Source organism: Salarias fasciatus, chromosome 4 (genome assembly GCF_902148845.1).
Source record: "Salarias fasciatus chromosome 4, fSalaFa1.1, whole genome shotgun sequence".
NCBI lineage: Eukaryota > Metazoa > Chordata > Actinopteri > Blenniiformes > Blenniidae > Salarias > Salarias fasciatus.
The window spans coordinates 17,700,209-17,726,111 of record NC_043748.1 but is presented as its reverse complement, the minus strand read 5'-3'; the positions used below and the strand labels follow the sequence as shown (position 1 = coordinate 17,726,111).

Below are 25,903 nucleotides of genomic sequence, written 5' to 3'. Positions count from 1 at the left end.
GAAAGCCCTCTTCCGCTCTTTTGATTTAAGGTTGGGATTATTGGGGGGGGGGGGGGTTGGCCTGCTCCCTGAAGTGATGGCTACATGGATGTGCATGTTTGTGTTTGTTTGTGTGTCGGTTCGACACAGTGAGAAGTGGAAGCTCCGGCAGAGAGAAGCACGCGCCATCTGCTGCTGTGCACCTCTTAAGCGTTTCACACAAATCACGAGCACACCCAAAGAAACAAATGTATCGTAAGACTAAACCTCTGCAACAACACATTCCTACGTCTGTCTTTTTACTCCTTTTGGCCATTTTACAACCCGGAACTGCCCCCATTCCACAGCTAGGTAAATGAATGTGATTGCTCTGGCACGTGGAAAGCGATGTCTGTAGCTGGAGGTGGAACCGAACGGCAGCTCGGGAAGATGATTTAGGCTCGGCACAAACATCAGAAAAGATATTACAACCAGAGGAAAAAAAAAAAAAAAAACAACACCATATGGAAGAATGGTTCAGGGACCACCAAGGACAAAATCACATTGCCTGGCAACTGTACACATCAGAGGGTACGCGCAACCTGTTCTCAAGGCGAGAGCGTCAATCGTGTTATGAGGTAATGACTCACAGCGTTGGATGATGGAGAGATATTTCATGGCGTAGGACAGCGTATTTACTAAAGAAGGCTGAGGTAAGCTCTTCCTGTGAGAGCAGGGAGGCCTCTGACCATATTAAAGTGAAATGATTGTAAAATGTGCAATATAACCGTGAAGTGGTCTTTATTTTTTGATGAGAGCGGAGTGAGAGAAGCGTGTAAACACCGGCTGAAAGTCACTGCGTCTCACAGGCAGATTGGACAGCTTGACGATTGGAGGAAAGCGAAGTAGAAAATAAATGCTGCAGGATTTCTCATCTCTTTATGAATTAATAGAGAAACTTTTTTTCCCCCCCGACTGCTCCAACTGGAGCTGCAGTTGTCATGGTAACGCATGAGCATAATGACATCCTCGGGCAAACTTTGGATGTGATCTCTCTCTCTCTCTCTCTCCTGCCCGCTCCACTTGATGCAAGCAGCCCATTATTGGCCATTTGACAGGTGCCGTCCTCTTTGGGAAATCATTAATAACTGTCCGCTTCAACCCGGGACCCGCCGCGCTCCCTAATCGTCCCATTTCGTCATTCAATTCCTCATTCTCCTCACAAACCTCCTCAGAGTCTCGCACAATAGCGGCTGTCTGAGCTCGGGTCCTTTTCTCACTTGTGATCGACAGCGTTCGAGGTCAGAGATCAAGCGTCATGTGACGTGGACGTTTAATACACTACTGTCACGCTGCCTAAGCCGCTCAGGGCGAAAGCGTTGCGCACACACACACACACACACACCACTAACAAACACACACAAGCCTTGATTAGAGGCGAGCTGCACGTGAGGATTTCAGCTGGAGCCAGCTTAGGGCTGTTTTCCAAACAGTCAACACACATACCTGTATGGGAGAGAGCAAACAGCCATGCTGCGTGGAGAAAGAGCCGTTTTGAGGAGGAAAACCTCATTCATCCTTCTTTTTTATGTCGCGATTACCAATCGTCCCTTTCTCTAAACACATCTGAGACGACAAATTATTCAACCGAGGAGGCCAGCTTCCTCCACAGAGCCACTTTTATGTTCAAACAAGTCCTCCGGTCTGCGGCTGGGAGAAATAATTCTGACTCATATGGTAATATGGCAGAAGGAAGCAGGTTTATGGCTTTCCTGCCATTCAGCACTCGGAGGTTTTCCCCAGCAAATGATAAAAGCAGAGAATAATGTCCCCGCTCTTTCATGGCACTCCGGCGCAAACTATAGGGGCAAAGAAACCTGACTGCAATCCGAAAATAGTTCAGCTGCAACTTCTATCTTGCTCCCCATCTCCGACAGGCCCGGCCGTTTACTTCCATTTCAAGTGGCTGACGCTTACGTAATGCTGCTCTTCAAACAAGGTCAAAACCGAACTTTTTATAACATGCATAACCCGAAATGTCACAAAGTTGTTCATCGCCACAATTTGATTAGCCTCGGATCGTAAAGCGTGCGGCGCCATAAACGGCATCTATTCACGGAGCGGTCTTTAAGAGACGATGACTTTTTGAGGAAACTATCTGACATGCATATTTCTCAAGCGCCCTGCGGTATCCCCACGTTAAATCGGGGTGTCGGCGAGTGACTGACTGTATTATGTAAGGTTGGGGGGCAACATTAGTCACATGCTACGAATGCTGAAATGGTAATAAACAGGCACAGGTGCATGGTGTCCATAAGAAGGAAGCACAGATATATGATATTTATAATATAATAGAAATGACTTTTTGCAATAGCAAGATATTTGTTATTTTTATTGTAACAGTAAATTACAAAATCGGATGATTGATTTTACCTCAAGAAATTCAATTGAGAAATGTATTCTGGGAAGCAGGGTAGTGTAGGATACGGTGGCATTGGCAAACCTTGAAGTGTCCACAGCTGCTCTCCCGCCTCATAGTGAGAAAAAGTCGTTTCAGTCCAAGCTGGGCCGCGTGCCTGTCAGTGGGGAGACTGTATGTTCTCCCTGAGCCTGTGTGGGTTTTGTCCTGGTGAGGAATTTATGTCTCTGGTTTTAAGTTCAGCCCGTTAGAGCTTGCATGTTCTCCCTGTGCACGCATGTGACTGTCTGTCTCTTTGCCTTCCTTAACCTTTTACTTCCTGTTCCTTCCTTTCACACGTTCAGGTGGGATTACTCCCATTACCCCTCTGTGTCACTGCTCTGCTTTCTGTGTAGATCTACAACTTTTTAAAATAGCAAACATCTAATTACCTATAGACTCAGTGATAGAATCTAATCAGCCATAAAAGTTCCACTTGAAGATAAATGCAGCGTGTTGAAGTCAGTCTGAAAGGTTCAAAGTGGAAACCAAACTAAGTCTTCAAACTAACTTTCTCTGCCTGTCGTTTCCTCGGAGAGACGCAAGTCTAGTACTCCCTCCAGTGTCTGCAGAGCTCAACAGCATTTCGTCCGAGCCCTGCATCGCGTGGCCCCCTCCGACACCCCAGCAGCCGGGGCCGTGAGCAGAGAGGGACAGGGTCTATTCACAGTGACTGCACAGCCATGAAGTGTGTGTCGAGGGGGGAAAAGACCTGCTGTAACAGAAACAGACCGGCCTCTGAATCTCCCCCGCATGCATGATTAAGCTCATGTACAACATTGTGTAAATGCAGCATCTTATTAATGATGTAATAATGATGCCTGTTAGTGAGTCCTAATTACAGCTGGAGTTTGGGCTCTCCCGCCGTCCCCCGCCGTCCCCCGCCGTGCGGGAAAACTGTCTGTAGGCATGTGCCTGTGTGTGATGGGCCTTCATTTATCAGTGAAAACAGGACACGATGCTGCGTCATGCTTGCTTTGTGTGCACTGGGCACACACTTGCATAAGCGTGTGTGTGTGTGTGTGTGTGTGTGTGTGTGAGTGTGTGTGTGTGTGTGTGTGTGTGTTTTGTATTAGTCAGAGTTTATCACAGTGGCCAGTCGACGCTGGAGGTCAGATTATGCTCCGTGATCCACAAAAGCCCACACTGGTTAAATGACTTGCAGAAAATACAGTCACATCATTTTTTTCAATTATTTCAGTGATTTCACCCATTTGGGAGAAGCCACAGTCGGGCATAACCCACGTATGCGTGGGCAGAACATGCAAACTCCACACAGAATGATCCTTGGCTTGAATTCAAACCAAATCGCTTCCTCTGTTAGCAGAGCCTATAAAACCTTCATCAGATCAGCTTCATCATGGTCAACATGACATCTGTGGATTAAAGGTTAAAACTCACAATTTTAGTCCAGTCTTGGGAACCTTTCGGTTTTGAAGTTTGCATGTTCTTCCTGTGGTTTTTGATTTGATTTCAAGGTCAACTGGTGACTCTAAATTGCCCACATGTGACGATGCGTGACTGTTTAGTGTGTTTTCCGTGAGATGGTTCGTCGGGTTGGGGTCGGCTCCAGCACGCTGCGAACCCGGAGATAAAAGATGGCTGAAGGTCGTGTAGAAGAGTGTGACTGGGATGACTCACTTCAATCTAATGAATACGTTTTACTCCCCAGTTCGAGCCATGCTCAGCCCTGCCGGGTCGTTTGTAAGCATCTGTGAGGGATCTGACATGACGAGGTCGTCTGCCTTGTGTGCCGTGCTGTCCTTCTGTCTGATAACATTATGTCGTCCCATTCAAACTATCATAAAAGAGCCACTTAAAGCCCCGGCGTCCTTCTCTGTCTCCCAGAGGCTTCTCGTCTCTCTCTTCCACCTCCGGCTGAACGTGAGACCGATCGGCTGCATCCACAGCGCAGCGGCCGTTTCCTCTCTGTGCTGCGTCACACATCAGGACGGCGGCCGGCGTCCCGGAGGACAGGCAGTGTGAAACCCCTCAGTAACTCTTTGTGATGATGGTTCGGGATCAGAACATTTTGTCCTAAACATCTCTTCATCCCAGCCCCCCCCTCTCTCTGTGTCTTTCTCTGGCCACTCCCATCCTCTCTCTCTTCTTTCCCTCACTATCTCTCTCTGTGTCTGTTTTTGTTTTTCCATATATATTTCTATCAATAATTTCTGAGTGTGATGATAGCTGACACTCTTTTTTTACGTATTCACCTTGTCGACACAGAGATGCCTCTGTAATTCTTTTGTAACTACATTACTTTAATGCAATGTCTGGAGGGGAATAAAAACCTTCCATGTGTTGCTTATTTCAGTGATTGCGGGCGCTTTGCGTGCATGTGCGGTGGTGAATTCTTACGCACATGTCATGGCTGGCAGTGGTTATGTTTCACACATTTACAAGATATACATTTACACTCCTATATAATATCATCATTCACTGAATTGCGACCGGTTTCCTGCATTCGTTCTCCTAAATGACAACATAATATATGTGAACGTGGTTGCAAATGGTGGAAATACAATTCTGTTTGGATTTATTTAGTGCGCCAGCCTCTCTGTATTTGATAATTAGAGGACACATGATTGTTCTGTGCATCGCACAAGGCTGTAATCTAATGGAGAAAATTACTATTCCTCTTCAATAACATGGTTATTAATCACACTGAAGGGAGGCCATGGACATTAAATGAATCTTCTGCATGATTTCTGCTCTTTCCTCATTGGCACAGTAAAATACGCTCGGCTGAGATTGCAGCTTTCATTTCACTGCACAATAACCTTTTCAGTTATAAGGTCCCAAGTCATTTAAACAATAAATACAACGAAGAAAGGAAAAAGAAAACCCAATTGTGCATAAGAAAAGGCTCCTTCCAATGTGTCTCGGTGTGATAAAGTGGGGATAGATACCAGAAAGATGTTAGAGGTAACAGTGTCCTAGTTTCCCCCAACATTGAGCAGGCACTATTTTTAGAAAGCTGAAAGATAAGCGGGAAAAAGAATCCCCCAGAGTCCACCACAGCAGTTTTATGTTCTGGACAATTTACACTCTCCTTATGCCGCGGTGACCTCTCTGCCTTCACCGCTCGCTTATCTCAGCCATCACCCCGATAGCCTTTGCTCCCGTCGCCCCCCCCGCTGTCCTCTCTCCTTTCTTGGTCGCCTTCTCTTCCCTCAAACACTTTCATCTGTTTTCTTCATACGTATACGGACACACAGAGCTGCAGTTCAACATGTCCTTTACGTCTATGAGACAGTCAATGGGAGAATTTTTGTAAAAACATATAAAACAAAGTATAATTTCAACATTACGTACCACCTGTGAGGCTGATGTTCTTTCCTATTTGACTCATCCACTACCTGCAACATCTTATTAACCTCCTGCACTCGCTCGCGTGTGAAACCCACGTGCAAGCGTGGATTTATGTGAGTTTAGAGTGCTGCTATTCCACATTTTATCTTGATAATTTATGGCTTTTTGTTTTCCTGTCCTCTCTCTCTATTCCTTACCATCTGGCAAATTTTAGTCTACACGCGGAGCAGCTGCGCTCTATAGAGAAATGCTGTTGACACTGTCTGTGCGTGTGTGTTCGTGATGCACGTGCACGGCTGTGCACAGCAAGTACCAGCACAGAGTGCATGGGCCACGAATTACCCCGCCATCTGCTTGACTGCTTGTGGATCCATTCATGGGGCAGATGACACATACTTTCTGTGCGTGTGTGAGTGTGTGCATGTGTAAGTGTGTGAGTGTGTGCGTGTGATATGAAACAATCACAAGAATGCACTTTTTATGTGGGATTCACTTCAGATGTAGTTAAATGATATTTCTTGTACTCTCAGTTTTGCACTGATTGGGATGGAAAGTTCTCTCCTTTAATATTAAGCTTTGTGTATTTATTTAGAAAAGTGTTTTTTTCTAATCTACAATAAATGACACTTGTGGATCAAACACATAAAACATATCATCATTTATGAATATTTATATTTAAAATATATAAATAATGAATATGTTGAAGACACTGTAGTTTCCATTTCCTAGCTCATGTTGACTGCCTTGTTAGGTGATGTGCTGCCATCTAGTGGCCAACTTTATGTATGACTGAATGAATTGAAATGCAGCATAAAGTTCCTTCAGTCTGCCAACAAAACCTCCACAACCACACACTTTCAATCCTATATGTACATCATGCCTGCAGCCTCTATGCTAATAAGAGATAATTTGCATCTTGACAATAATAAACCAGCACAGGCCTCATATTGACTCAGCATCAGGCAAATTTACTGGATTTATCTCCTTTTAAAACACATATAAAGTTCAATCATCCAGCATGCAATAACATCTGTAATGATCTTGGCTCAATATTATCGCTTGTTGTGACGGTGTGAGGAGTGACAGTACAGTTTATCTTGTATTCAAGTGCAATAGAAAAATAAAACAAATGTCAAAGATTGCACAGTCACCGTTTTTCCATGATTATGGAGTATGTCTGGGTCCGATTAGCCACTAAGTATTGCGGGGATCAAGCCTCCCTCCGGTCAAAACATTTCCTATCCTGCTGAATTAATTTGACTGCAGAGTGGGATCAAATCTGCCATCTCAAAGTGAATGAAGCTTTGTTGCCAGGAAGCCACACAAAGCACTAATTTCACATGTTTCAGACAATAGCTGTTGGGGGCTGTAGTTGATTAAAAAGCGTGCTAGTTGGAGGCTTTTCCTCGTAGTTAACCTAGATTATTTTCCTGGAAAGAAAGATTTATTTAAAAAAAAAAAATCAGTTTTAAAATTCACTTTCAAATCTTTCTTTGATGGAGAGAGAAGCGGGCGGGGCATGTAGGGAAAACAAGCAAATCTCATTGTTACTGCTCACTGAGAAATAAACTGTATGAGATGTTTTTTTCCATTCCAGGTTTGAGTGATTTAATTTGTTGAAGCGACATCGATTTGTTCAGCACGATGTTTTCAGCAACTGTGATCTGAAAATAGAATAAATCGCCTCTTCAAAAACTGTGAAGTTCTTGGTGTCACTGAGGGCACTGTGCCCCTCGACCAACCCCGCCCTCCTTGTACCTGTGGCTGTCTGGCCTATTATTCTGGTCTGTCTGTCTGGCCGGCCGCCTGGCTGGTGGTCTCCGAGTGAACTTGATGCAGAAATCAGCGGCCGGCTGTGATGTGTGGAACATCAAGGAGGCCGTGTTGAGCTCGGTCTGGGGCTCAGTCAGTCACTTAACACTTGTCAACAGTCATAATGAAAGTGGTCTTTTCCTTGGTGGCCTCTTTTTCATTAGAGGGGTCAGGGGTCGCCACCCAAGGCTGGCTATCCGTCAGTCTAAGTGTGCAGACGGTCGAGGAAGTGGGCTGCAGAAGGGGGTTTGGGAAGGGGATCTCAGGACGGAGGGGGAAGGGGGAAAACATTCAGCTGCTGGTCGGGGTCTCTATGTTTTCTTCTTGTATGTCCTGACAGGTGCAGGTGTCCTGCTGCTCCCACATCAGTCAGCCCTCACTGGAATCGCACTTGACCCTGCTGCAGTTTGATCCTTCAGACTTACTGAAGTGTCAACAGACTTTCAGTCTCTTCTGTATGAGGATCCACTCAAGATGTGTTCATGAATAATCAGAAGTCCTCCGGAATTCTTGTTTGCTTTGTGAAACTGAAGTGTTGATCTATGTGATGGCTGCTAACTTCACTTCTTCCTCTCGGTTTTTTATCTATTATGTCCCTAGAATACAGATGTGAGCGACTAAAGTTTTTCTAACAGAAGGACTCAGCTAACCCCCCCCCCCCCTCCTCCCCCTCCTCCTCCTCCTCCTCCTCCTCCCCCTCTTCCCCTTCACCCCGGCCTCCTGCACATGAAAGGGGCCGCACAAGGCCAGTGGATGGCGGGTGGGGTGTGTGCTATGCGAGGGCCCCAGACTCAGACACAACACAACACACACGGCTCTGCGGGCCACCACAGCTGGGCTGGAATGTGACCCGCTCCAGACTTTAATGCCAGACTGGTGTGTGAATTTCAAGTGGAAGGAGGAGGATATGGATGGACGGACGTCAACTACAGAACAACATGTGCTGCCCGCCTCAGCCCTTAGGCAAACCCTGTTCACGTCTGGGGTTGTTCACCTCAGCACAGCGCAACAAAACAGAATCGGGACACAAGAAATATTCTCAAAATCAAGTTTTATTTAGTTACCGTCATAGTCCATGACATCTGTGGATGATAATGCAGGCTATCGTAGATAAATAAAAGAAACGCCTGTGTTTTATATGCTTAGATTCTCAGAGATACATTCAGCCTATAGTTACTGGCCACAACACTAATAGAAATAAAATCGAGAAAAATAAATATGAAGTAAACAAGTCCATATACGTGTTCTGCATTGGAAATGAAAACTTGTCAAAAGTGATTCCACAAAAAAAAGGTGGAACCGAGGAGCTTATTTGATTCTGTTCGATGAACTGAGGCTTGGCATTGCGTTGAAGTGATGTTACACAATGTCGACCATGAGATTCCCATCAAAACGAAAAAACAAACACGATAATCATATTAGAACATACAGCTAATGAACGATGTTAGTGTATTCGAGAGGAAAAAATTAAATACTTTGTACAGAGTGAACTCTTGTGATGTGCTTTTTCCAGACAGTGTGGGGATATTGAAACCGTCTGAGAAGCTTCCTAGTGAAACAAAAACTATATGGACAGTATCTCTGACAAAATCAGCTAAAAAAAAAAACAAAAATCGACTGACAGGTATGAATGATTTGAACTTGTGAATCACGTGAGTGGAGGAAAAACATTTGGAAAAGGCGACAAAACCTCCAGAGGTAAATATAAGTTACTAGTGTTGAGGTCACTTGAGCTTGACGATGTTTGACTCTCGGAGAACTCTACTGCGCCGCGGTGAAATCCTTCAGGAAATCGCAGGTCTTCTTGTGCACGACCTCGCCCAGCTTCCTGATCCTGCGGGGGCTGGAGGAGCCGACGAAGCTGTCGGGCTGCAGGACGGCCATGCCGTTGTGGACGTCCCCCATGATGATGAGCTGCCCGTCGGCCGCGGTGATGTTGGGGCAGGGGCAGTTCCAGTCCATGTTCAGCAGCGTCACCTCCAGGGGCTCCTTGCCGAAGAACCTCAGACCCATTTTCTCGTCCTTCAGGATCTCCTCCACCGTCACCAGGGCGTGGCCCGACTCCTGCTCCTCCGTCAGCTCGGTCACCCGCCCCAGGATCACGAAGTCACTCCTGCAGAAGCTGGTGACCATCTTGCCTCGGGGTTTGCACACCTTGCAGTTGTTGTTCTTGGGAAAGGGGCACATCTCGTCGCAGGCCTCTTTGGACTCGAAGTTGTTCTCGTTGCCCCCGCAGCCTCCGTACACGAAGGACTGGCACTTCTTGAGGGTGTTGCTGTACGCCCAGCGGGGCTCGTAGGCCTTGCAGGGACCCTGGAGGCTCGGCAGGCTGCAGGGCGCCGCCAGCTCCCCTCCACATGACAGCATGCAGCTTTCATAGGTGTCAAAGTGGTTTCTGTTTTTGTTGCACTGGCTGTAAGTGAAGGTGAAGCAGTTGTTCCTCTTGGGTTCGTAGTACCAGCTCATGCTCTCCTCTCCGCAGTCGTCCATGTCGGGGCTTTTGAGGCACTCTGCGGCCGGGAACGGCAGGTTGGTCTCGTTCCCCTCTGCGCTTTTACCTCTCGGTTCTTTCTTGACCACCACCAGCGGAAAGTGGGACGACACGCTTCCTCCGACGTTTTTAGCCGTGCAGGTGTAGATCCCCGCGTCCTGGAGCTGAGCGTTGTAAATGACCAGCTGGCCGATGTTGGTGACGACGACGTTCCCCCGGACGTGGTTGGGTCGCATTATGACGTTGTCTTTGCCCTTGAGCTGCTTCTCCCAGGTGACCTCCGGATGCGGCTTCCCAGACACCTCGCACAGGAAGCTGGCCGTCTCGCCCACAAACACGGCCTGCTGGGTGGGGCCGCTGTGGATGACCGGCAGCTGGATGTCCGTGGGGAGGGTGGTCTGGAGGGCGGTGGTGGGATGTAAGGTGGTTTCCACGGGGATGGGACTGGTGTTCGGCCAGGTCAGGTGGTACCTGTAGTTACGTAAAAAAAAAAAAAAGAAGGAAAAAAAGTAAGTAGTCAGTAACTTATTTAGTGTTTTGTATGGAAATCGAAGCAACAACATTTTACCTCATCACAGCAAAAACAAATTAGAAGATATCTAAAATACTTAACATGTTACCTGCAGGTGACCTCAGAGATAGAGATACCCTTGGAACAGGCTTCTGCGTCCATGTAGCACTTGTTATAATAAGTCATGCCGTCAGAAGCGCACGTGAAGTGGGGTTCTCTCTCGCAGCGGTCACGGCACTTACAGACAGGCTGGCCGTCCCAGATGTCGCACTCGGACCCTTGCTGGGAGCACATGAACTTGTCGCAGGTGGCTCCTTTAGGCATCCCTATAGGCCCCTTGCTCCCCTTGATGTCTATATAGCGTGCCGCCACACAGCTCTTGTTACCACACACATTAGGGCAGCACTTCTCAAATGTCTCACAGTCCTAAAGTTTGGAGAGGACAGAAACTTTTACTGTCACACAACAGCAGATCGATCACAAACATCAAACAAGCAAACTCAGTGAAACTGTGAAAATGTTGAATGTCTTAGTAAAATTGTTTCAGGGAACCTATAGAACTATTTCTACTGTGATCAGATTTAATGAGTTGCCAACAATATTGTGTTATAAATTCAACATTTCATCATTTTAGTTACAGTTATGTTCAGTTAATGCTTTTTCTCTCTTTGTTCAAATCAAGCAAAAACATAAAATTGCCATAAAATTGTAAATTAACTGTCATCATCCATTATCAACTAAATGAAGATACAATAATTTCCTGTTCTCAGTCAGGAGTCAGGGATTTTTTTTCATCATTAAGAATCCTTTAACCCCACCGTTGCTTAAGTTTTTTGGATTTTGGAACTTTTTCAGTTCTCTGAAATGCCGTGCGTAAATGTTGGCCATTCTTCAATCACTCCAGATTTTCAAGAGCTTGAAGTTAACTGTGTGTGTTTGATGCCGATGCGTGTAAATCGTCTCGTTAAAAACAGCAGTCACTGCCGGGAAGACGCACTCACCTGGTCAGATTCACACTCGCGCATGCAGGTGCTCATAGCATCCACCCACAGGTTGGGGTTCAGGTCGTTCGGGCACAGGCCTGCGTGAGAGTACACCACTTTTGCCACGGACATGGGCATCGCTGTCACCCGGCAGCTGTCCATATAAAGCACCAGAGTGTAACATTGTCCCAGGAGGAACCAGATCCACCGAGGAAACAGCATCCACCACATGTCTGTACAGTGAAAATGTTGGAAATCCTGCAAAAGTCCCACAAAAAAATGTCCTTAAATTGTCTTCTTATGTCGCTTTTGTTCTTTCTTTTTCAGACAGCTTACGAGTGGAAGCGGCTGCAGGGTGAACGAGGGAACGCGGGGCGCTTTGCGGGACCGGAGCCGATGTGGAGAGAGCTGTCCAGGTTAGTCTCTCCGCGTTAACAAGAGATTAGCGCTGCTGGTGCGCAAACCCCCTTTATGTCCCGCTACATGAATTACAGTGGCCTGTCTGCTCGGACAGCAAATCCCAGCTGAGTTACAGTTATGATCAACTTAATTAAAGAGGGGGGCGAAAAAAAAAAAAAAAAAGTCCAGCAACTATTTGCAGGCGCTCCTTCATGACGGACTGGCGAGACACCTGTGCGTAAAAGGCGCTGGCTGCCTTAACCCTTGGCGCACAGGAAGGGTGACGCGCTCAAATCAATATGCTTTTTAAAAAGTGTTTCTTTACTAATTTAAAACATTCAGAACTACTTTTTAAGGACACAGCCTTTTTTTTTTTATTTTGCATTTGTTCTCTGCTGAAATGATTTTCAAATTGTACTCAGGCGAGAAATGCTGTAAGTCTGAACTACTTACTTCAAAAAATATACCACTTACAAAAGCAAAGACAATTGTAACTGCATTTCCATTTCATTGGTAATTCCTCAGTGGTCCTTGCAGGTGGGGGTAGGAGCGGCCACACGTCTTCTTGATACCAAAGCAAAGCCACATTATTTCAGAGGTTTTGTGTTTTTCTCCAGTACACAAATAAATATAAAAGATACTGATGTGAAGTCATGTCTTAAAGTGTCTTTTCAGACAGAAATTGGAGATTCATTCTACAGTATAGGCTGAATCACCAAGAAGTGATTTACTCCAGGAGATGGCACCAAACCGAACCAAGTGCATCCATGTGATCACTACTGGGAGAATTTATTCAGTTTCAAACAATGCACAAAAAATGGTATTTGAACTACAGACATGGCTTCTAATCATAAAGTAGATGCATGATACATTAATGAATTAACTGATTAATAGTGAAGTATACTTATATTTTTATTCACTATTGAAGCTACAACTTTTTCATAAAAATCAGAAAGAAGTGGCATCAGTGGCTTATCATGTATAATATTTCAGCTGAGTTTATGGCTAAAAATACAACCTTCACGGAGTATTTTCCTTTTGTGTATTCACTGGAAATCTGAAGTGTCATGGAGTGATGAGCATTTGCAGAAAAGTAAGCTCTTATCGCGAGCAAATGGAATACTTCTGCTTCATTTGACAGTTCTGTTGCAATATTGACATGCGAGAAGTCACGAGTGGAGCAGCCACCTAGAAAACATGCTGAAAAAAATCTGTATTCCAGGCATTTCCAGGAAGTGTGGAGGAGGAGGAGGACTCCGCAAAGCAAAACAAACATGCATGTATTGCAATCACAACAGGGATGGAAAAATAATAATAATTAAAAAAAAAAATCAGGAGTTTAAAGCGAAAACATTGGATTTTTCACTCTTAATAAAGTCTTGTTGAAGTCTTCACTGTGTGAGAGAGAATCAAAGACTGAGTGCATGTATGGCGTCTGTGCTTCCTGAGCCGAGTCCCCGCTGAGTCCAAAGAGGCCCAGAGCTGCTTTCGCCAAACCTGCAATCTCAGTCTGGTCTGCTGCCTGTGAGCACACACACTCACACACACTCACACACTTCATCATATAGTTCTATTGATCTATATAAGACTTATATCAAGTATTAAGACATTGTACGTTAACATACTGTTCCAGTATTTAAATATACAAAATCAAGTGGAGTTGTGTTTTCACTGTCTGCTCACCCACTCGCACCCTCCGCCCCTAATCTTCACCCCTCGAGACCCTGCATTCCCAGCATAGTCGACACAGGGGCTGCGGGGCATGTCACATATTGAATAAAGCCACGAGGAGGACCCCTCGCTGGGCGCTCCAGCCGCTATATCTGCCCCGATCGCACGCATTGTCTGCAAGCAGACCTTGACTTTGACCTTCTCCTCGCACGCCCACCATTTTCTTAACGCAGCTTAAAACAGCTTAGCAACTTGTGTGATGCTGCTTGTTATTCTTATTCTCCGCGTTCTCACAGTCTGGAAACTTCTGAACTTCAGGATCACTTTTGTTTTGTACCGCTTGAGCTAAACTCTGCCATAAATGTATGTAAAGAAGTTTGATTATGCAAAGAAGCTGGCTTTGTGCTTCACCTTGACATCAACATCCTCCGTACAAATATTTCCTTTTATACAGAACCTTGTAGTCTGATGAAACGTCTGATTTTAAGCTTATTTGAATAAAATATTCACCACTTTATCTTGGTATTTCCATCCTTTTTCTTCTTGTATTCACAAGATGCTATAATCATGGGCTTGTGAACAAAAAGAAAAAAGGATCCTATATCATAAGAAGACCATTTAGATCTTGGTTCAATGAGTAATTTTAGAAACAAACTTTAATTAAAAACATGCAAAGAAAAAATGTGTTTGGCTTGAGTTCAACCTGATTTCCATCTCTGGGGTCGTGTCCCTTTTTACAGTCTGGGATGCATTTTATGGAGTTCGAGCGAAAGCTTTACAGCAATGAGCTGATGGGAGGGTTGTGAGGTGAGGCTGTGAAGAAACACTGCAGAGGTTCAGGGGGACAGAAGAGAGCCGCAAGGTTAAAGTCCACTTTCAATCAAAAACAACCCAATGAAGAAAACACTCCTTCTACAACCAAGGAAAAGATACATGAAGGGAAAAACCACATCAGTAAGAATCAGCCATCTTCTCCTCCTCACATCACTTCCTGTAACCTCATGGCTCCGCCTCCCGATTCCTGAGCCTTGAACACATTAAAACATGTTTTGATGTGACTTGCGTGCTTTAGACTTTGTGGTGTGGCACGGTGTTGGGGTGGTTAGCACTGTCACAGCACTTCCAGAATCTCCATGGTTCAAATGTTCTTTACATGTGTTTCAGGTTCTTCTACACCCCCCCCCCCCCCCCCCCCCCCCCCCCCGGAAAAAAAAACCCTGTTCAATGTTACTTGTTGACTTTAAATTTGTCATCAGTGTTGATGTGAAAGCTGCATTAACCGGATAAACCCTTGAGTCTTTTAAAAAAACCTTTATATCTTTTATTCAAACTCATTTGTCTCTTTGAAAATAGAAAAATATTATAATAATGAATTCTGATATGGTTTCCGTAATAAGCTGTCATGCAGCAGGCTTTTCCTGATTGGTGCCAGGACTGGAAACATTTTTGATGGTATATTAAAATAAATGCATTTTTTGATTTAAAAGATGAGATAAGCTTATACCTCAAAGGGAACATGCCTCAACATATCGCCAAATGGTATTTACTTGCATTATAATATAGTATAATTATTCCATAAGCGACATTGACACCATAAACCAATCAACATTCATTTTGAAACAACAATCTGGGAAAAATAAAAAAAAATAAAAATCAAGAAAATGTGGTGTCAGAATCAACACAGACATTTACTGTATCATTTAATAGAAAAGGGCACTGATTTTTTTGGTACTGTTGATTTTGTGACTGCTTTCATATATACAGTATAGCGGTGAAAAGCAAATAAAAGAGGTTTAATGAATCACCGGATTTGCCAGGATTCCGATAAACTCAAACATCTTAGTTCACAGTTGGACTCTGTTACAGTGCCATGCAGTACGAAGCTCTGTATATTAGCTGTGTGTGAATAACGCCTGTCAGAGAAGGGCACAGGCTGCACCGGGGGCCGCGCGCATGTACCTGCGGGTAACGTCGCCCTGGGCCTCCATTTTTAAAATGCTCTTAGGGGGTCCCTGACCACGCGGATCCACGGCTTCTCTCGCCCACGATCCAGGTCTGGAACGCCGATTCCAAACAATGAAGGTGTTATGACTGTTCATACTAAGCTTATTATGAGTGTCTCATTCCAGAACAAAAGAGGGAGACACGTCCAGCCACAGCAGGGCTCTAAGCTGATTCCAAGGCCCAAGTCTAGACACTCAGACCTGGAGCCATACGTGAACCGATGACGTCCGGAGGGACGTATACACTCCGAGAGCCATATATTGCTTCATCGTTTGTTTTTGAGCAGATACACACACAGACGCACACGTGCGACTGTCTGAACGCTCCTCTGTTTGGATTATGCAACATCGGTGCCCTGGTCCGAACATCTGGTCGCCACATGAACACCGCTGTATTCGTTTTGCCGAAGAGGTTAAGGATTTCACGGATACAAGACCATAACTTAGGTGTTGTTTATGTTCTTTAAATCTGAAAGGGAACATAACAAAACGTGTCGATAGTTAAGTTCATGACAGAATGTACAAAACGGGACAATGCAGGTCAAAAGTGACGGGACGGGCCGAAGACAAAACCACAGCTGGACAGCGCAACAACACGGAGTCTTTGTTGGTTTAGAAATGCTTCGTATTGAAAAACATTTTAATGATCTGCCTTCGCAGATCGCAGTTACTGTGGTTTAGTATGTATTTCATGCAGGCAGGGAACATTTCTCAGTGAAGTTTCTTCTGCAGATCAGTAATTGGTTTCTCAGCACCGGCGCTCCAGCGGCGATGGAAGTGAACTTGTAACTGAGGGTCTGCTGGATCGAATCCCCCACTGTGGGTTAATAATCCGGGACATTAACCCCGAACTGCTCAGACTGCGTCAGGGAGGCATAAAGCATGCAGCTCGGAAGGGAGCAGCCAAAATGTAGCTCTCACATGCGCACACACACACACACACACACAGAACAGAGCAGTATGAATTCAGAACAGACGCCATGCTTGAAATGATGGGGAATTTCTGTCTGCATGGTGGCGAAGTGATTAGTGATCAGCATTCAACTTTCTCAACGTTTCAACCAAGTTTGGCTGTTAGGATATTTGGTGGTTTTCAGTACATTATGCTTCTCTTTGTGCAATTTAATACTCAGTTTATAATGCTCGACATCACACCTCAGTATGTTTGTGTATCTCAGTATGTCTTCATGGGGTTGAATTAGAAAACTGGAGGCTTGGATATTATTTTGAGGTTTATTGAAATAATGTGCAAATAAACTTCTTTCTCCCCCAAATGGCTCTGCTACACCTTGAAACTTCACTCGATGGCCCCTAAAGTTAAATATTAATATAAATGAATGGCTGAAATAAATGACATCTTAGCATTTTCACAAAGAATTAAAAAAAAAAAAACTAAATCCAATGAAATACAGTGAAGAATAAATTAGAGAATAATGTGGAAAATTTAGTGTAGCATTTTCAATGGGCTAAACTCAAATATGAGACATTAGAACAAAAAAACACGTCTGAAATCCTCATATCTTTCTAGCCGGGAGACATAAAGATCTCAAAACCAAACCCGAACACACCGATATTCCTAATCTTCAGATATTGTAATTTGTCCTGTTCTTCTGTATGCAGCTTCTCAGTAAACCAACCTCTGCTCTGGTGCGCCCTCTAGTGGCTCTCAGCTGACATGAACACTTCTCATTCAAACTCAACGATGAAGATACAAGATGCTTTCAGAACAGAAGGCCAGTTTGAGAGGAAAAAGAGGGAAAGGATTTCTTAATTTGTCCATGCTTTTATCAAAGAACAGATACAGGTCTCCAGAACAGAAAAAAAAAAACAACTTTAAACAGTGTTTAAGATTATTCCTACAAGTACACTGGATATACTGTATATAAAAATATCAGACTCTGTATGCATAGGTTAGGTCAACTGTATTCTGCTTTCTTCTAAAACAACAAGCAACCTGACAGAAAAACATTAGACAACTTCTTCCCAACAGCATCAAAGCAGATCTGATTCAAAAGAACAAAAAAAAAAAAAAATCAAATGGTTGCAATCATGCTGCCTTCACTCACCCAGGGCACTGAAAGGCCGAGACACGGGGGGGGGGGGGGGGGGGAGGCGGTTTTCTCACGCCGAGTCCTACTCTGTCAAACCAGCTCCCGTCTTTAACGCACGTGGCACAACTTCACTCCATAAAGCATTTAGAAACGATGGAAACGATGAGCACTCATGGTCGTCCTGGCTGCTTCCCGACATTGCACTTTTAACTTCGCCGTTATCTGCACAACTCTCCATCCCCACGGTAGACTTCTTCTTTTTTTTTTTTTTTGTTTTGTTGTTGACACAAACACAACAGGCCTAGCTGGTTAAAAACATATACAAATTAATAAAAAATATATCAGAAAACATACAAATACAGTAAGAGCTTCAGGTATACATTTGAACAGTAAACAGTAACCACTGGGTAAGAGTCTTGATTGTAAGTACGTGTGTGGAGTCGGCCTACTGAGAATCGCAGGAACGTCATATAATGTGCAGATGAAAGCAGCGTAAACAACATGGTATCTAGGAGAGCAGCTCCGTCTCGTCCCCAGTTCAACCGTTCATCTGGAAAGTTAGTCTAGAAACTCTTCATTTCTGATCGCGCTACGAAATGTTGCAGACAAAACAAGATTAGTATTGGACTGATGTTAGCCGAAGTGGATCTTAAATCTTAAAAAGAAAAAAAAAAAAAGTTGTCGCACAGAGGTGACAAAGTGCAAAAAAGAAAGAAATATTCAAGTTGGAAGAAACAAGGAAGCACTGAATCATTACAACAAGATCAAGTCCTTTCTTCCCTCTTCGTTTTTGTAAAAGGAAAAAAAAAAAATAAAAGAAGGCGCTCAGAAGTCATTTCTTTGTTGCTGGATTAGTTTTTGGTTTTGATCCTAATCAAAGTCAAACACAGAATTAGCCAAACATCAGAAGCGGGAGACTCTCACACACACGACTCCTGCTGGGACTCACGCTTTGTCGCTGCAAATGGGTTTGCTTTAGTAGTCAAAATCAAAAAACCCCTTTTTTTTTTTTAAAAAAAAAAAAGAAAAAACTAAGAACACTTCAGTCGACAGCTTTAGTGTTACGCTGAGTCCATGAAATTACACACCCTGCAGGGCAGGAGTGAGGATGCACTGGGGAAGAAAAAAAACAAACATGAAAATAAAAACAAGTCTTGCCTTCAAGTTGCTGCGCTTTTCTTTGTAATGACACAAATTCTGTCTGACACAAGAAGAACACATAAGACGGACAAAAATCCAAAACGTCATGGATTATTTCCTTACCACAGTGTATGACTGAAAATGTTAAATAAGCAGAGATTGAATACTCCAACTCAAGTGTGTCCATCCTGGTGGGGATATAGATTAAAGCATTCTACATGTGGACGGCCGCGAGACCTTAATGTCGCCTGGTGTGAGGTTACTTCCACCTTAAGAATCAGGCCAATAACAGATCCTCTCTGCAGGAAAGACACTAAGGTTTCTGCCTACAGCATGTATGAAAGTGTGTACACGTTGTCTGGCGTCGCTGTGGAGGGCGGCTGCGGTGTGCGAGTCCACTGTGCTGCGACTGGTCCTGTCCTGCGGACTGAGAATGGCCCAGTGTCAGTGACAGTTATGTAAATCCCTCCGATCTGAGTCTTCTCAGACCCTTTGTTTTTTTATTTTTTTCTAGTTTTCTCCCCCTGGGACCAAAGTCCGCAGCCAGGGCAGGATTGTGTCCGTGTAAGGCTATTGCAAAATCCCGTTCGTGTCCAGCCTGTGAGGAAGACAAGCCAGTGTCCCCCTCTGTTGTCCCGCCGGGGCTTCGGCACAAAGTGCAGTGGAAGGAGAGGACGCCATAAAGAGAGGGGGGGGGGGGGAGGCCCGAATGCTTTCGCACATCATCGAGGACACCATGCATCAGTAATCACTTAGAACCGCTTGGGTACACTGAAGCAGCGGGAGGGCCAGAGGAGGACAAAAGCTACAGTTGGAAAAATAAATCCCAGTCAGGATTTTGGCAAAACACCAAAGCCGAACAAAGCCAAGAAGGGACCTGGGCAGGCAACTGGTTAATGGTTGCTGGAGGGTAGCTACAGAAGCCCGTCGTAAGCAGGGAGCGCTCAGGCTTTGAGGGGGTTCTAGTAGGTGAGGCGGGACGCCTTCATGTTGTAGCAGGGTCTGTCTGTCAGGCCTCCGGCCCCCGAGAAGAGGGACAGACCCTCGGCTTTCTCAAGCACCACCTCCAGCTCCTGGAAATCCTGCAGCCGAGCCACATCCTTGTCCTGGGAAACAGGGAAATCAAGTTTACCACAACTTAAACTTACTGATCGTTTGATTCACCATCAACATAGAAAGCCACTTTAAAACTCAGCGATTAGATAAAATTAATAGGTGCATCAATGCTCTCAAAGGTCTGAAAAAGTAATTATCATTAGACTTCATGAAACTCTGATGATTAATTACATCAGTGTTTATTATTGGAACATTCTAGAAGAGAGATATGCCCTGTAAGCTGCAATTAACTTCAGCTTTCATTGAATTGTGTCCAAACTGTCTTTATTTAGACGTGTATGGCAGCGAGCACGGGGGCTCGGGCTGGTTTCAGTGGGAAATGATCCATGACTCATAACCGATCTAACTGAAGAGTTGGGGACAATGTCACTGGCATGCATGAGTCAGACTGAAAAACAGAGAAAGTGGAGAGGAAAACACTTTGACAAAACAGGACAGGTGACATTTCTCCCCCTCTGGGAGCTTCGAATAGTAATGATGTAAAAGAAGAGATGTATGTGGACAGACACCTCAGAGTTCTGCTCGTGACACTGGAGCTGGAGGTAAACATTCTTGGAGTCTTCCTCCACCAGGATTAAGAAAACATTGTTTTCTAAATAACATTCATTTTTGAATTTAAGCTGCTTTGACAAAGCTGAGGGCTGAAATATGTCAGAATATGATCAGTTGTATGACATTTCCTATGTTGACCTGTGGACTTAAGCTTTTAAAACATGAGATTCTCAAAAAGTGTCTCACACAATTTTAGAAACGGGAGAATAACTCTAAAAAACAAGTTCAGTTTTTCACAAAAATGTGCTTTAAAGTTCTAATTGGAGGTGAAAGAACTTCCTCTAGGGTTAAAGATGCTTCGCCGTCATGGACTACACACTTGTACCTGTGTAAGTTACTGCAGCATTGTTTCAGGACCTGAACGAGTTTCCTCTTTTCCGTACCTTTCTCAGCATGGTGTTCGGCAGCTTGCGGATCTTCTCCACGTGCTCGGCACTGATGTCCAACTCGCGGCAGCAGACTCTCAGCAGGGAGCGGTAGGTGAGCTCCTGGCGGTCCAGCTCCACCTCGATGAAGTCGTTCTCTCTCGCGTTGGGATTCTGGATACGCACCTTCAATACCAGCTCTGGAGAGAAAGAAGAAATACAACAATCAAACACTTCACAGCCTTTTATTTTTACAGAAAGTTTACCCTATAAAAAGTTAAACATGCCTGTCAGGTGATTCAAGACTGGAGCAACTGTTTTAGATATATTTTGTCTCCATGGTCATCTGAAATTTCACTGATCAGGCTGAAAGAAAACAAACACAAGAATGTGTTCCTGCTTGACGAGTTCGGTCAGGTTGAAAAGTGAGATTGTTGTCATGCCTGGACTCCTATTGATGACATCTCATCCTGTAACCGCTGCTCACACGCTGGGTGTCGGAGCCGCGGGCTCCTTCTGGCCTTTATCGAGCCTGGCGCTTGTGGGCATTTCGACGCGTGCAGTAACTTAATCGGGTCTCTGCCAGTTGCCTGGCAACCTCAATGCAATGGAGGAAGTCACTGCTCTCAGCCAAGAAATGCTCATTGCATGGAACTTGTAAGAAATCCATAGCAAGTATTTCTGGCTGTGTTGTTTGAATGAACAAAATATCGATGCGTGAACTACACATAAAAAAAATTGTCGTCTTCTGAATGTGTCCTTCCAGGATTACACCTCACGTCTCTTTTTATGATGGAAATAAAACTCACCTTGTACGTTAACGGGGAAGGTGCTGGTGAAGAAGAAAGGCTGGAAGGCGGGCATGGCCCCCCCGGCCGGGCCGTAGCCGAGCTGCTGTGGGATCGACTGCTGCCGGCTCACGGCCGGGTTCGTGCTGGCCACCGGGGCTTGGACCTGGCCGCCGCCGTTCGCGGCCAGGCTCGGACTCGGTGACGCCAACGGCGGCGAACACACGGCGCCGTTGTGTGCCACCGCGTGCGGGAAGTCAGCGTGGTTGACGAGGTGAGGCTCCACCGACAGGTCCATGGGCACCGTGCAGTTCACCACCGCGTGGCTGTGCGACGAGGCGGCGCTGGGCGACACGCCGTTCTGCTCTGCCACAGGAATGAACTCCGCCGCCTGCAGTTGGCTGTGATTTTGGGAGGGAGGGGGCGGTGAGGGGGTGTCAGAGGCCAAACTCTGTGGTTTCTGAGGCTCGTGTGTCGGGGAGCCAGAGGTCGAATCACTCTGTGTATCTTCGGCGTGCTCTCCAGAGCCGTTGTGTGCGAGGTGAGGAGCGAGGAGGATGTCGGACTTGTTGTCCAGCTTGGAATATATGAAGGGAGGGTTGGACAGGTAATTGGGGATGATTGGCAACTCGGGCTCCTTGACTTCAGGCACTTCCTCCACCTCCACTGTGACAACAAAGGGCATTCACAGAGAAGAAAGTTTATTTAAATTAGCCTACAACAGTTTGCGTCTATGTCAATTTAAACAGAAGAATCAAACAGTCAATCAAACCGTTCAACTACTTTTATCACAAAAATGATCATCTGGGGTATTCTAGAATTACTGCATGCGATTGTGCAACAGAGAAGTTAAAGACAAACCTCCCAATAATCGTTTGATCTCGGGTTTTGATGTAAGCTGTGAGGCCAACTCATCTTTAGCCGTCAGGATTTCTTTGTCCGCTCCGCAGCTGAGTAAGTAGGACACTATGTGCTTATGGTTCCTCTTGCACGCCCAATGTAGGCAGGTCCTGATGGGATTAAAGAAAAGAGGGAGAAAAAACTTCAACAAACCTGCAGAAAATACTAGCAAGATCTCTAAAAGGGGAGACTGACATTGAGTTGATAACAATCGATACAAATGTGCAATACTGGCTCAGAAAGACCAAACTGTAAAAAGAAACCCAACCATTTATGTGGATGGACGAGGAGTCTTGTTTTATTCACTGCTCATTACTGCGAGGCAGAACATACCACATCTATGCAGGCTGACATGACAAGGGTCGTTGTAATGCTACCTGTGGCCTGAAGCCTGCTCACTCACTGAAAGGAGAAAATGTTCCTCATCCCATCAAACCTAACTCAACAACAGACCAAGCATTAAAACTGAATTTCACACAGAGCTGTGCAGACTCTGGCTGAACAGGGACAATAACGTTGCAATGCAGCCATCATCATAGGAGCTGCTTGATACATTGCACAAGGTTACTACAAGGCTTTCTCAGAAGTTGACATGAATGTCTTGTTGATTGCTGAATCATTGGTTGGGGAGAAGCTGGAGGCGGTAGCTGTGATGGTCGGTGGTAACACGACCTCGACCATTTGCACTCCTACTGCTGGCAAAGATTTTAAGCCAATACGACATATCTGGACTGCCTATCTTCAGTCTGACGCAGACAAAGCCTCAGAGCGGAGCTGCCATAGGTTTAAAGACACTTCAGGCTATGATGAGAAGTAATATGATGCCCTATCAGCAGACACGTGGTTGTCTGTTAATCTTAAAATTATTGGTTGGTCTAACATCAACCTCCACATGTCTCTTGGCAAGACACTGAATCCCAAGATAAGTACAAGCCAGTGTGACCTGTAATATAAAGCCTTCTGACATTGCTGAAGTTATCTAAGTTCGATTTATTTATCATTTACAGACTACATGAAACATGTCTTGGGCTAACACAGAAGAATAATTCACATAATGAAACCCTTTTAAAGCATTTTCTCCTCTCAAATGGAAAGGCATTACATCAACCACATCCTAGAAACCAAACTTCAAACTATTAATGTGTTTGTGATATAAATAATAAGGGAAAACTCAGCAGTGACACTGACTGTAGCAGCCTTGAACCCATTAATATTTCACTTGTCTAAACCTCGCAATCATTGGCTGAGATAAGATAGCAGTTATTACCCCACTTGGACTCAGTTATGTTAATATGAGCAAAACAACATGAAGTTTACGTGACATTCGTTTATTTGCGGGTGGATAATCTAGATAAAAGTGGCAGCTTAACCAGCTCTGTAATAGGATCACGCTGACCATTTTAATCCCTACAGCGTCGCGCTTGCCTGCAAACCAGAGCGCTAAAACTTGTGAATTTCAGGTTTATTCTACAATGTGTGATGAGAACAGATTTGTAAACACTCACCATCCATTGATCTCGTTCTGGGAGTTCACATTCACCCCACTCTCCACGAGCGTCCGCACTTCGTCGATGTCCCCGATGGCAGACGCCTCTCTCAGTCGCTCCTGTAATTCTTTATCCAACGAAGTCGTGGACATTTTGGTGCAGACGACTTAGCGACGCGACACCATAGGACAAGCGAAGGCCTCGCCGATTAAGTTGCCAACACTTGACGTTTTCTTTTTTCCCCCTCCACCAGCACGCAGATCTGCCAGCTAGCGTTAGCCGCCCGGCTAACCTCACCTGCTAGCTTGACGTGGTGCTAGCTTGTGGCGGCTAAACCTCTCCGGTTGGAGGAACTTCCGTCTCCTCCGCGCTCAGGCAGCGACTCCAGTGCTCTCCATCTGCTCCTGTATTCGGTTCACGTTACGGTGCCGCTGGCAGCACCTCGGACACACATTCAAGCCGCCAGTGTGTCAGAGCTCCGTCAGTGTGCCGCCTCGTCGGGAGAGAGAGGGAGGGGGGTGAGGAGGGAAAGGGGGGGCATCTTTAGATGTGACAACAGCCGGGAACGCAAATGTTAGTTCCCCTCTGAATGCTCCCACTCCGATCGCTAAAATCCTCACAAAAAATCTTTCCTAAAAAAAGAAAAAAAAAGTGTGACAAATTAAGACCCCATCACGTCAGAAGAAGTGTCATCAACACACACACGTGTTGCACGAGACACAACTCAAAGTTATTCCAACAATTTCTTCTCACCCATCACTCATCACTGAGTGGGAGAGTTTATCTCCGATTTGCACGTCCAAAAAGCTGCACATGTTGATTTAGATGGAAATTAATTTTGGGCTACATTACCATGATGTGACCACTGGGGGACAGTAAACACGGTGTTACGGCCTCAGTATGCTCCAGCATTACAGCAGGTTGTGACAGATATGATCATCAGTGATGTTCTATTTGGAGACATTAGTGTACAATGTTTTCATTTCATTCAGCTTGTCCTGCAAAGAATAAATGATTTATGTCGTGAACAATGATGTGCACAGCTACTCTCGCACACTTCTCCAAATTCCTAGAAGTCAGTTGTCAGCAGTCACAGGAGAGGTGCTGAATTTGCAGAATAGCTACAAAACAATCGGATGTTTATATTGATTTATTAAAATAACAGTGGCATCACCTCCAAAAGCCTGCAGCCCTCAACATAATAAGGTTATGGCCTATAGATGGATGAATGATGAATATATGGATGGATTTTGATATGACATTATTAGTGATTCACCTGTTAGTTTTTTTCCAAGAAAATTATTATTGTAGTAACCCAAACTAACTTGGTTAGTTACCAATAGAATAGAATAGAATAGAATAGAAAAAGCTTAAAGGGATACTTCAACATTTTGGCAAATTGGCCCATTTAGCACAATTCCTTAGTCATTTCGAACAGCGTACTTACTTTTTTTGTGAGCTATTGTTTATTCAGAGGTGAGTCGGAAAAGGTTTTCAGGACGGACACAATGGAAGTGGATGGTATTTTTGGTTCCCCTCGTCAAACTCATCAAATACACAATACAACAACGCCAAAACACTTTGGTGGACACATTATAATCTGCACATTCACTACGCTGTGGAACACCAACAAATAATATTCTAGTGTTACGACACTGAAGCAAATACCGGGAACTACTTTTTCTTTTGAAATCACTACGCCCAGACGCCATATTTAGTAAGTAGTTCCATCTTAGCAATCTTCGCATAAACAACTCAATCTGGTGATTTTGCATTAATATTTCACAGCGCAGTGAATGTGCGGATTAAAACGTGTCCACCAAAGTGTTTTGGGGTTGTTGGATTGTGTATTTGATGAGTTTGACGAGGGGGAACAAAAATACCATTCACTTCCATTGTGTCC

At 44.8% G+C, this 25,903-nt stretch overlaps 2 protein-coding genes across 2 annotated transcripts; both read right to left on the bottom strand.

Moving 5' to 3' along the window:
- Positions 1 to 9,187: 9,187 nt before the first annotated feature.
- wfikkn2a (info WAP, follistatin/kazal, immunoglobulin, kunitz and netrin domain containing 2a) lies at positions 9,188 to 11,820 on the bottom strand. The gene is made up of 3 exons (XM_030090469.1): positions 11,547 to 11,820; positions 10,655 to 10,971; positions 9,188 to 10,505 (listed from the first exon to the last, which is right to left on the bottom strand). Exons 1-3 carry the CDS (start codon positions 11,757 to 11,759, stop codon positions 9,305 to 9,307), a joined length of 1,731 nt encoding a protein of 576 aa, XP_029946329.1. The 5' UTR covers positions 11,760 to 11,820; the 3' UTR covers positions 9,188 to 9,304.
- Positions 11,821 to 17,909: 6,089 nt separating this feature from the next.
- ankrd40 (ankyrin repeat domain 40) lies at positions 17,910 to 24,496 on the bottom strand. The gene is made up of 5 exons (XM_030090226.1): positions 24,019 to 24,496; positions 22,475 to 22,623; positions 21,635 to 22,279; positions 20,844 to 21,025; positions 17,910 to 19,898 (listed from the first exon to the last, which is right to left on the bottom strand). Exons 1-5 carry the CDS (start codon positions 24,150 to 24,152, stop codon positions 19,755 to 19,757), a joined length of 1,254 nt encoding a protein of 417 aa, XP_029946086.1. The 5' UTR covers positions 24,153 to 24,496; the 3' UTR covers positions 17,910 to 19,754.
- Between the last annotated feature and the right edge of the window lie 1,407 nt (positions 24,497 to 25,903).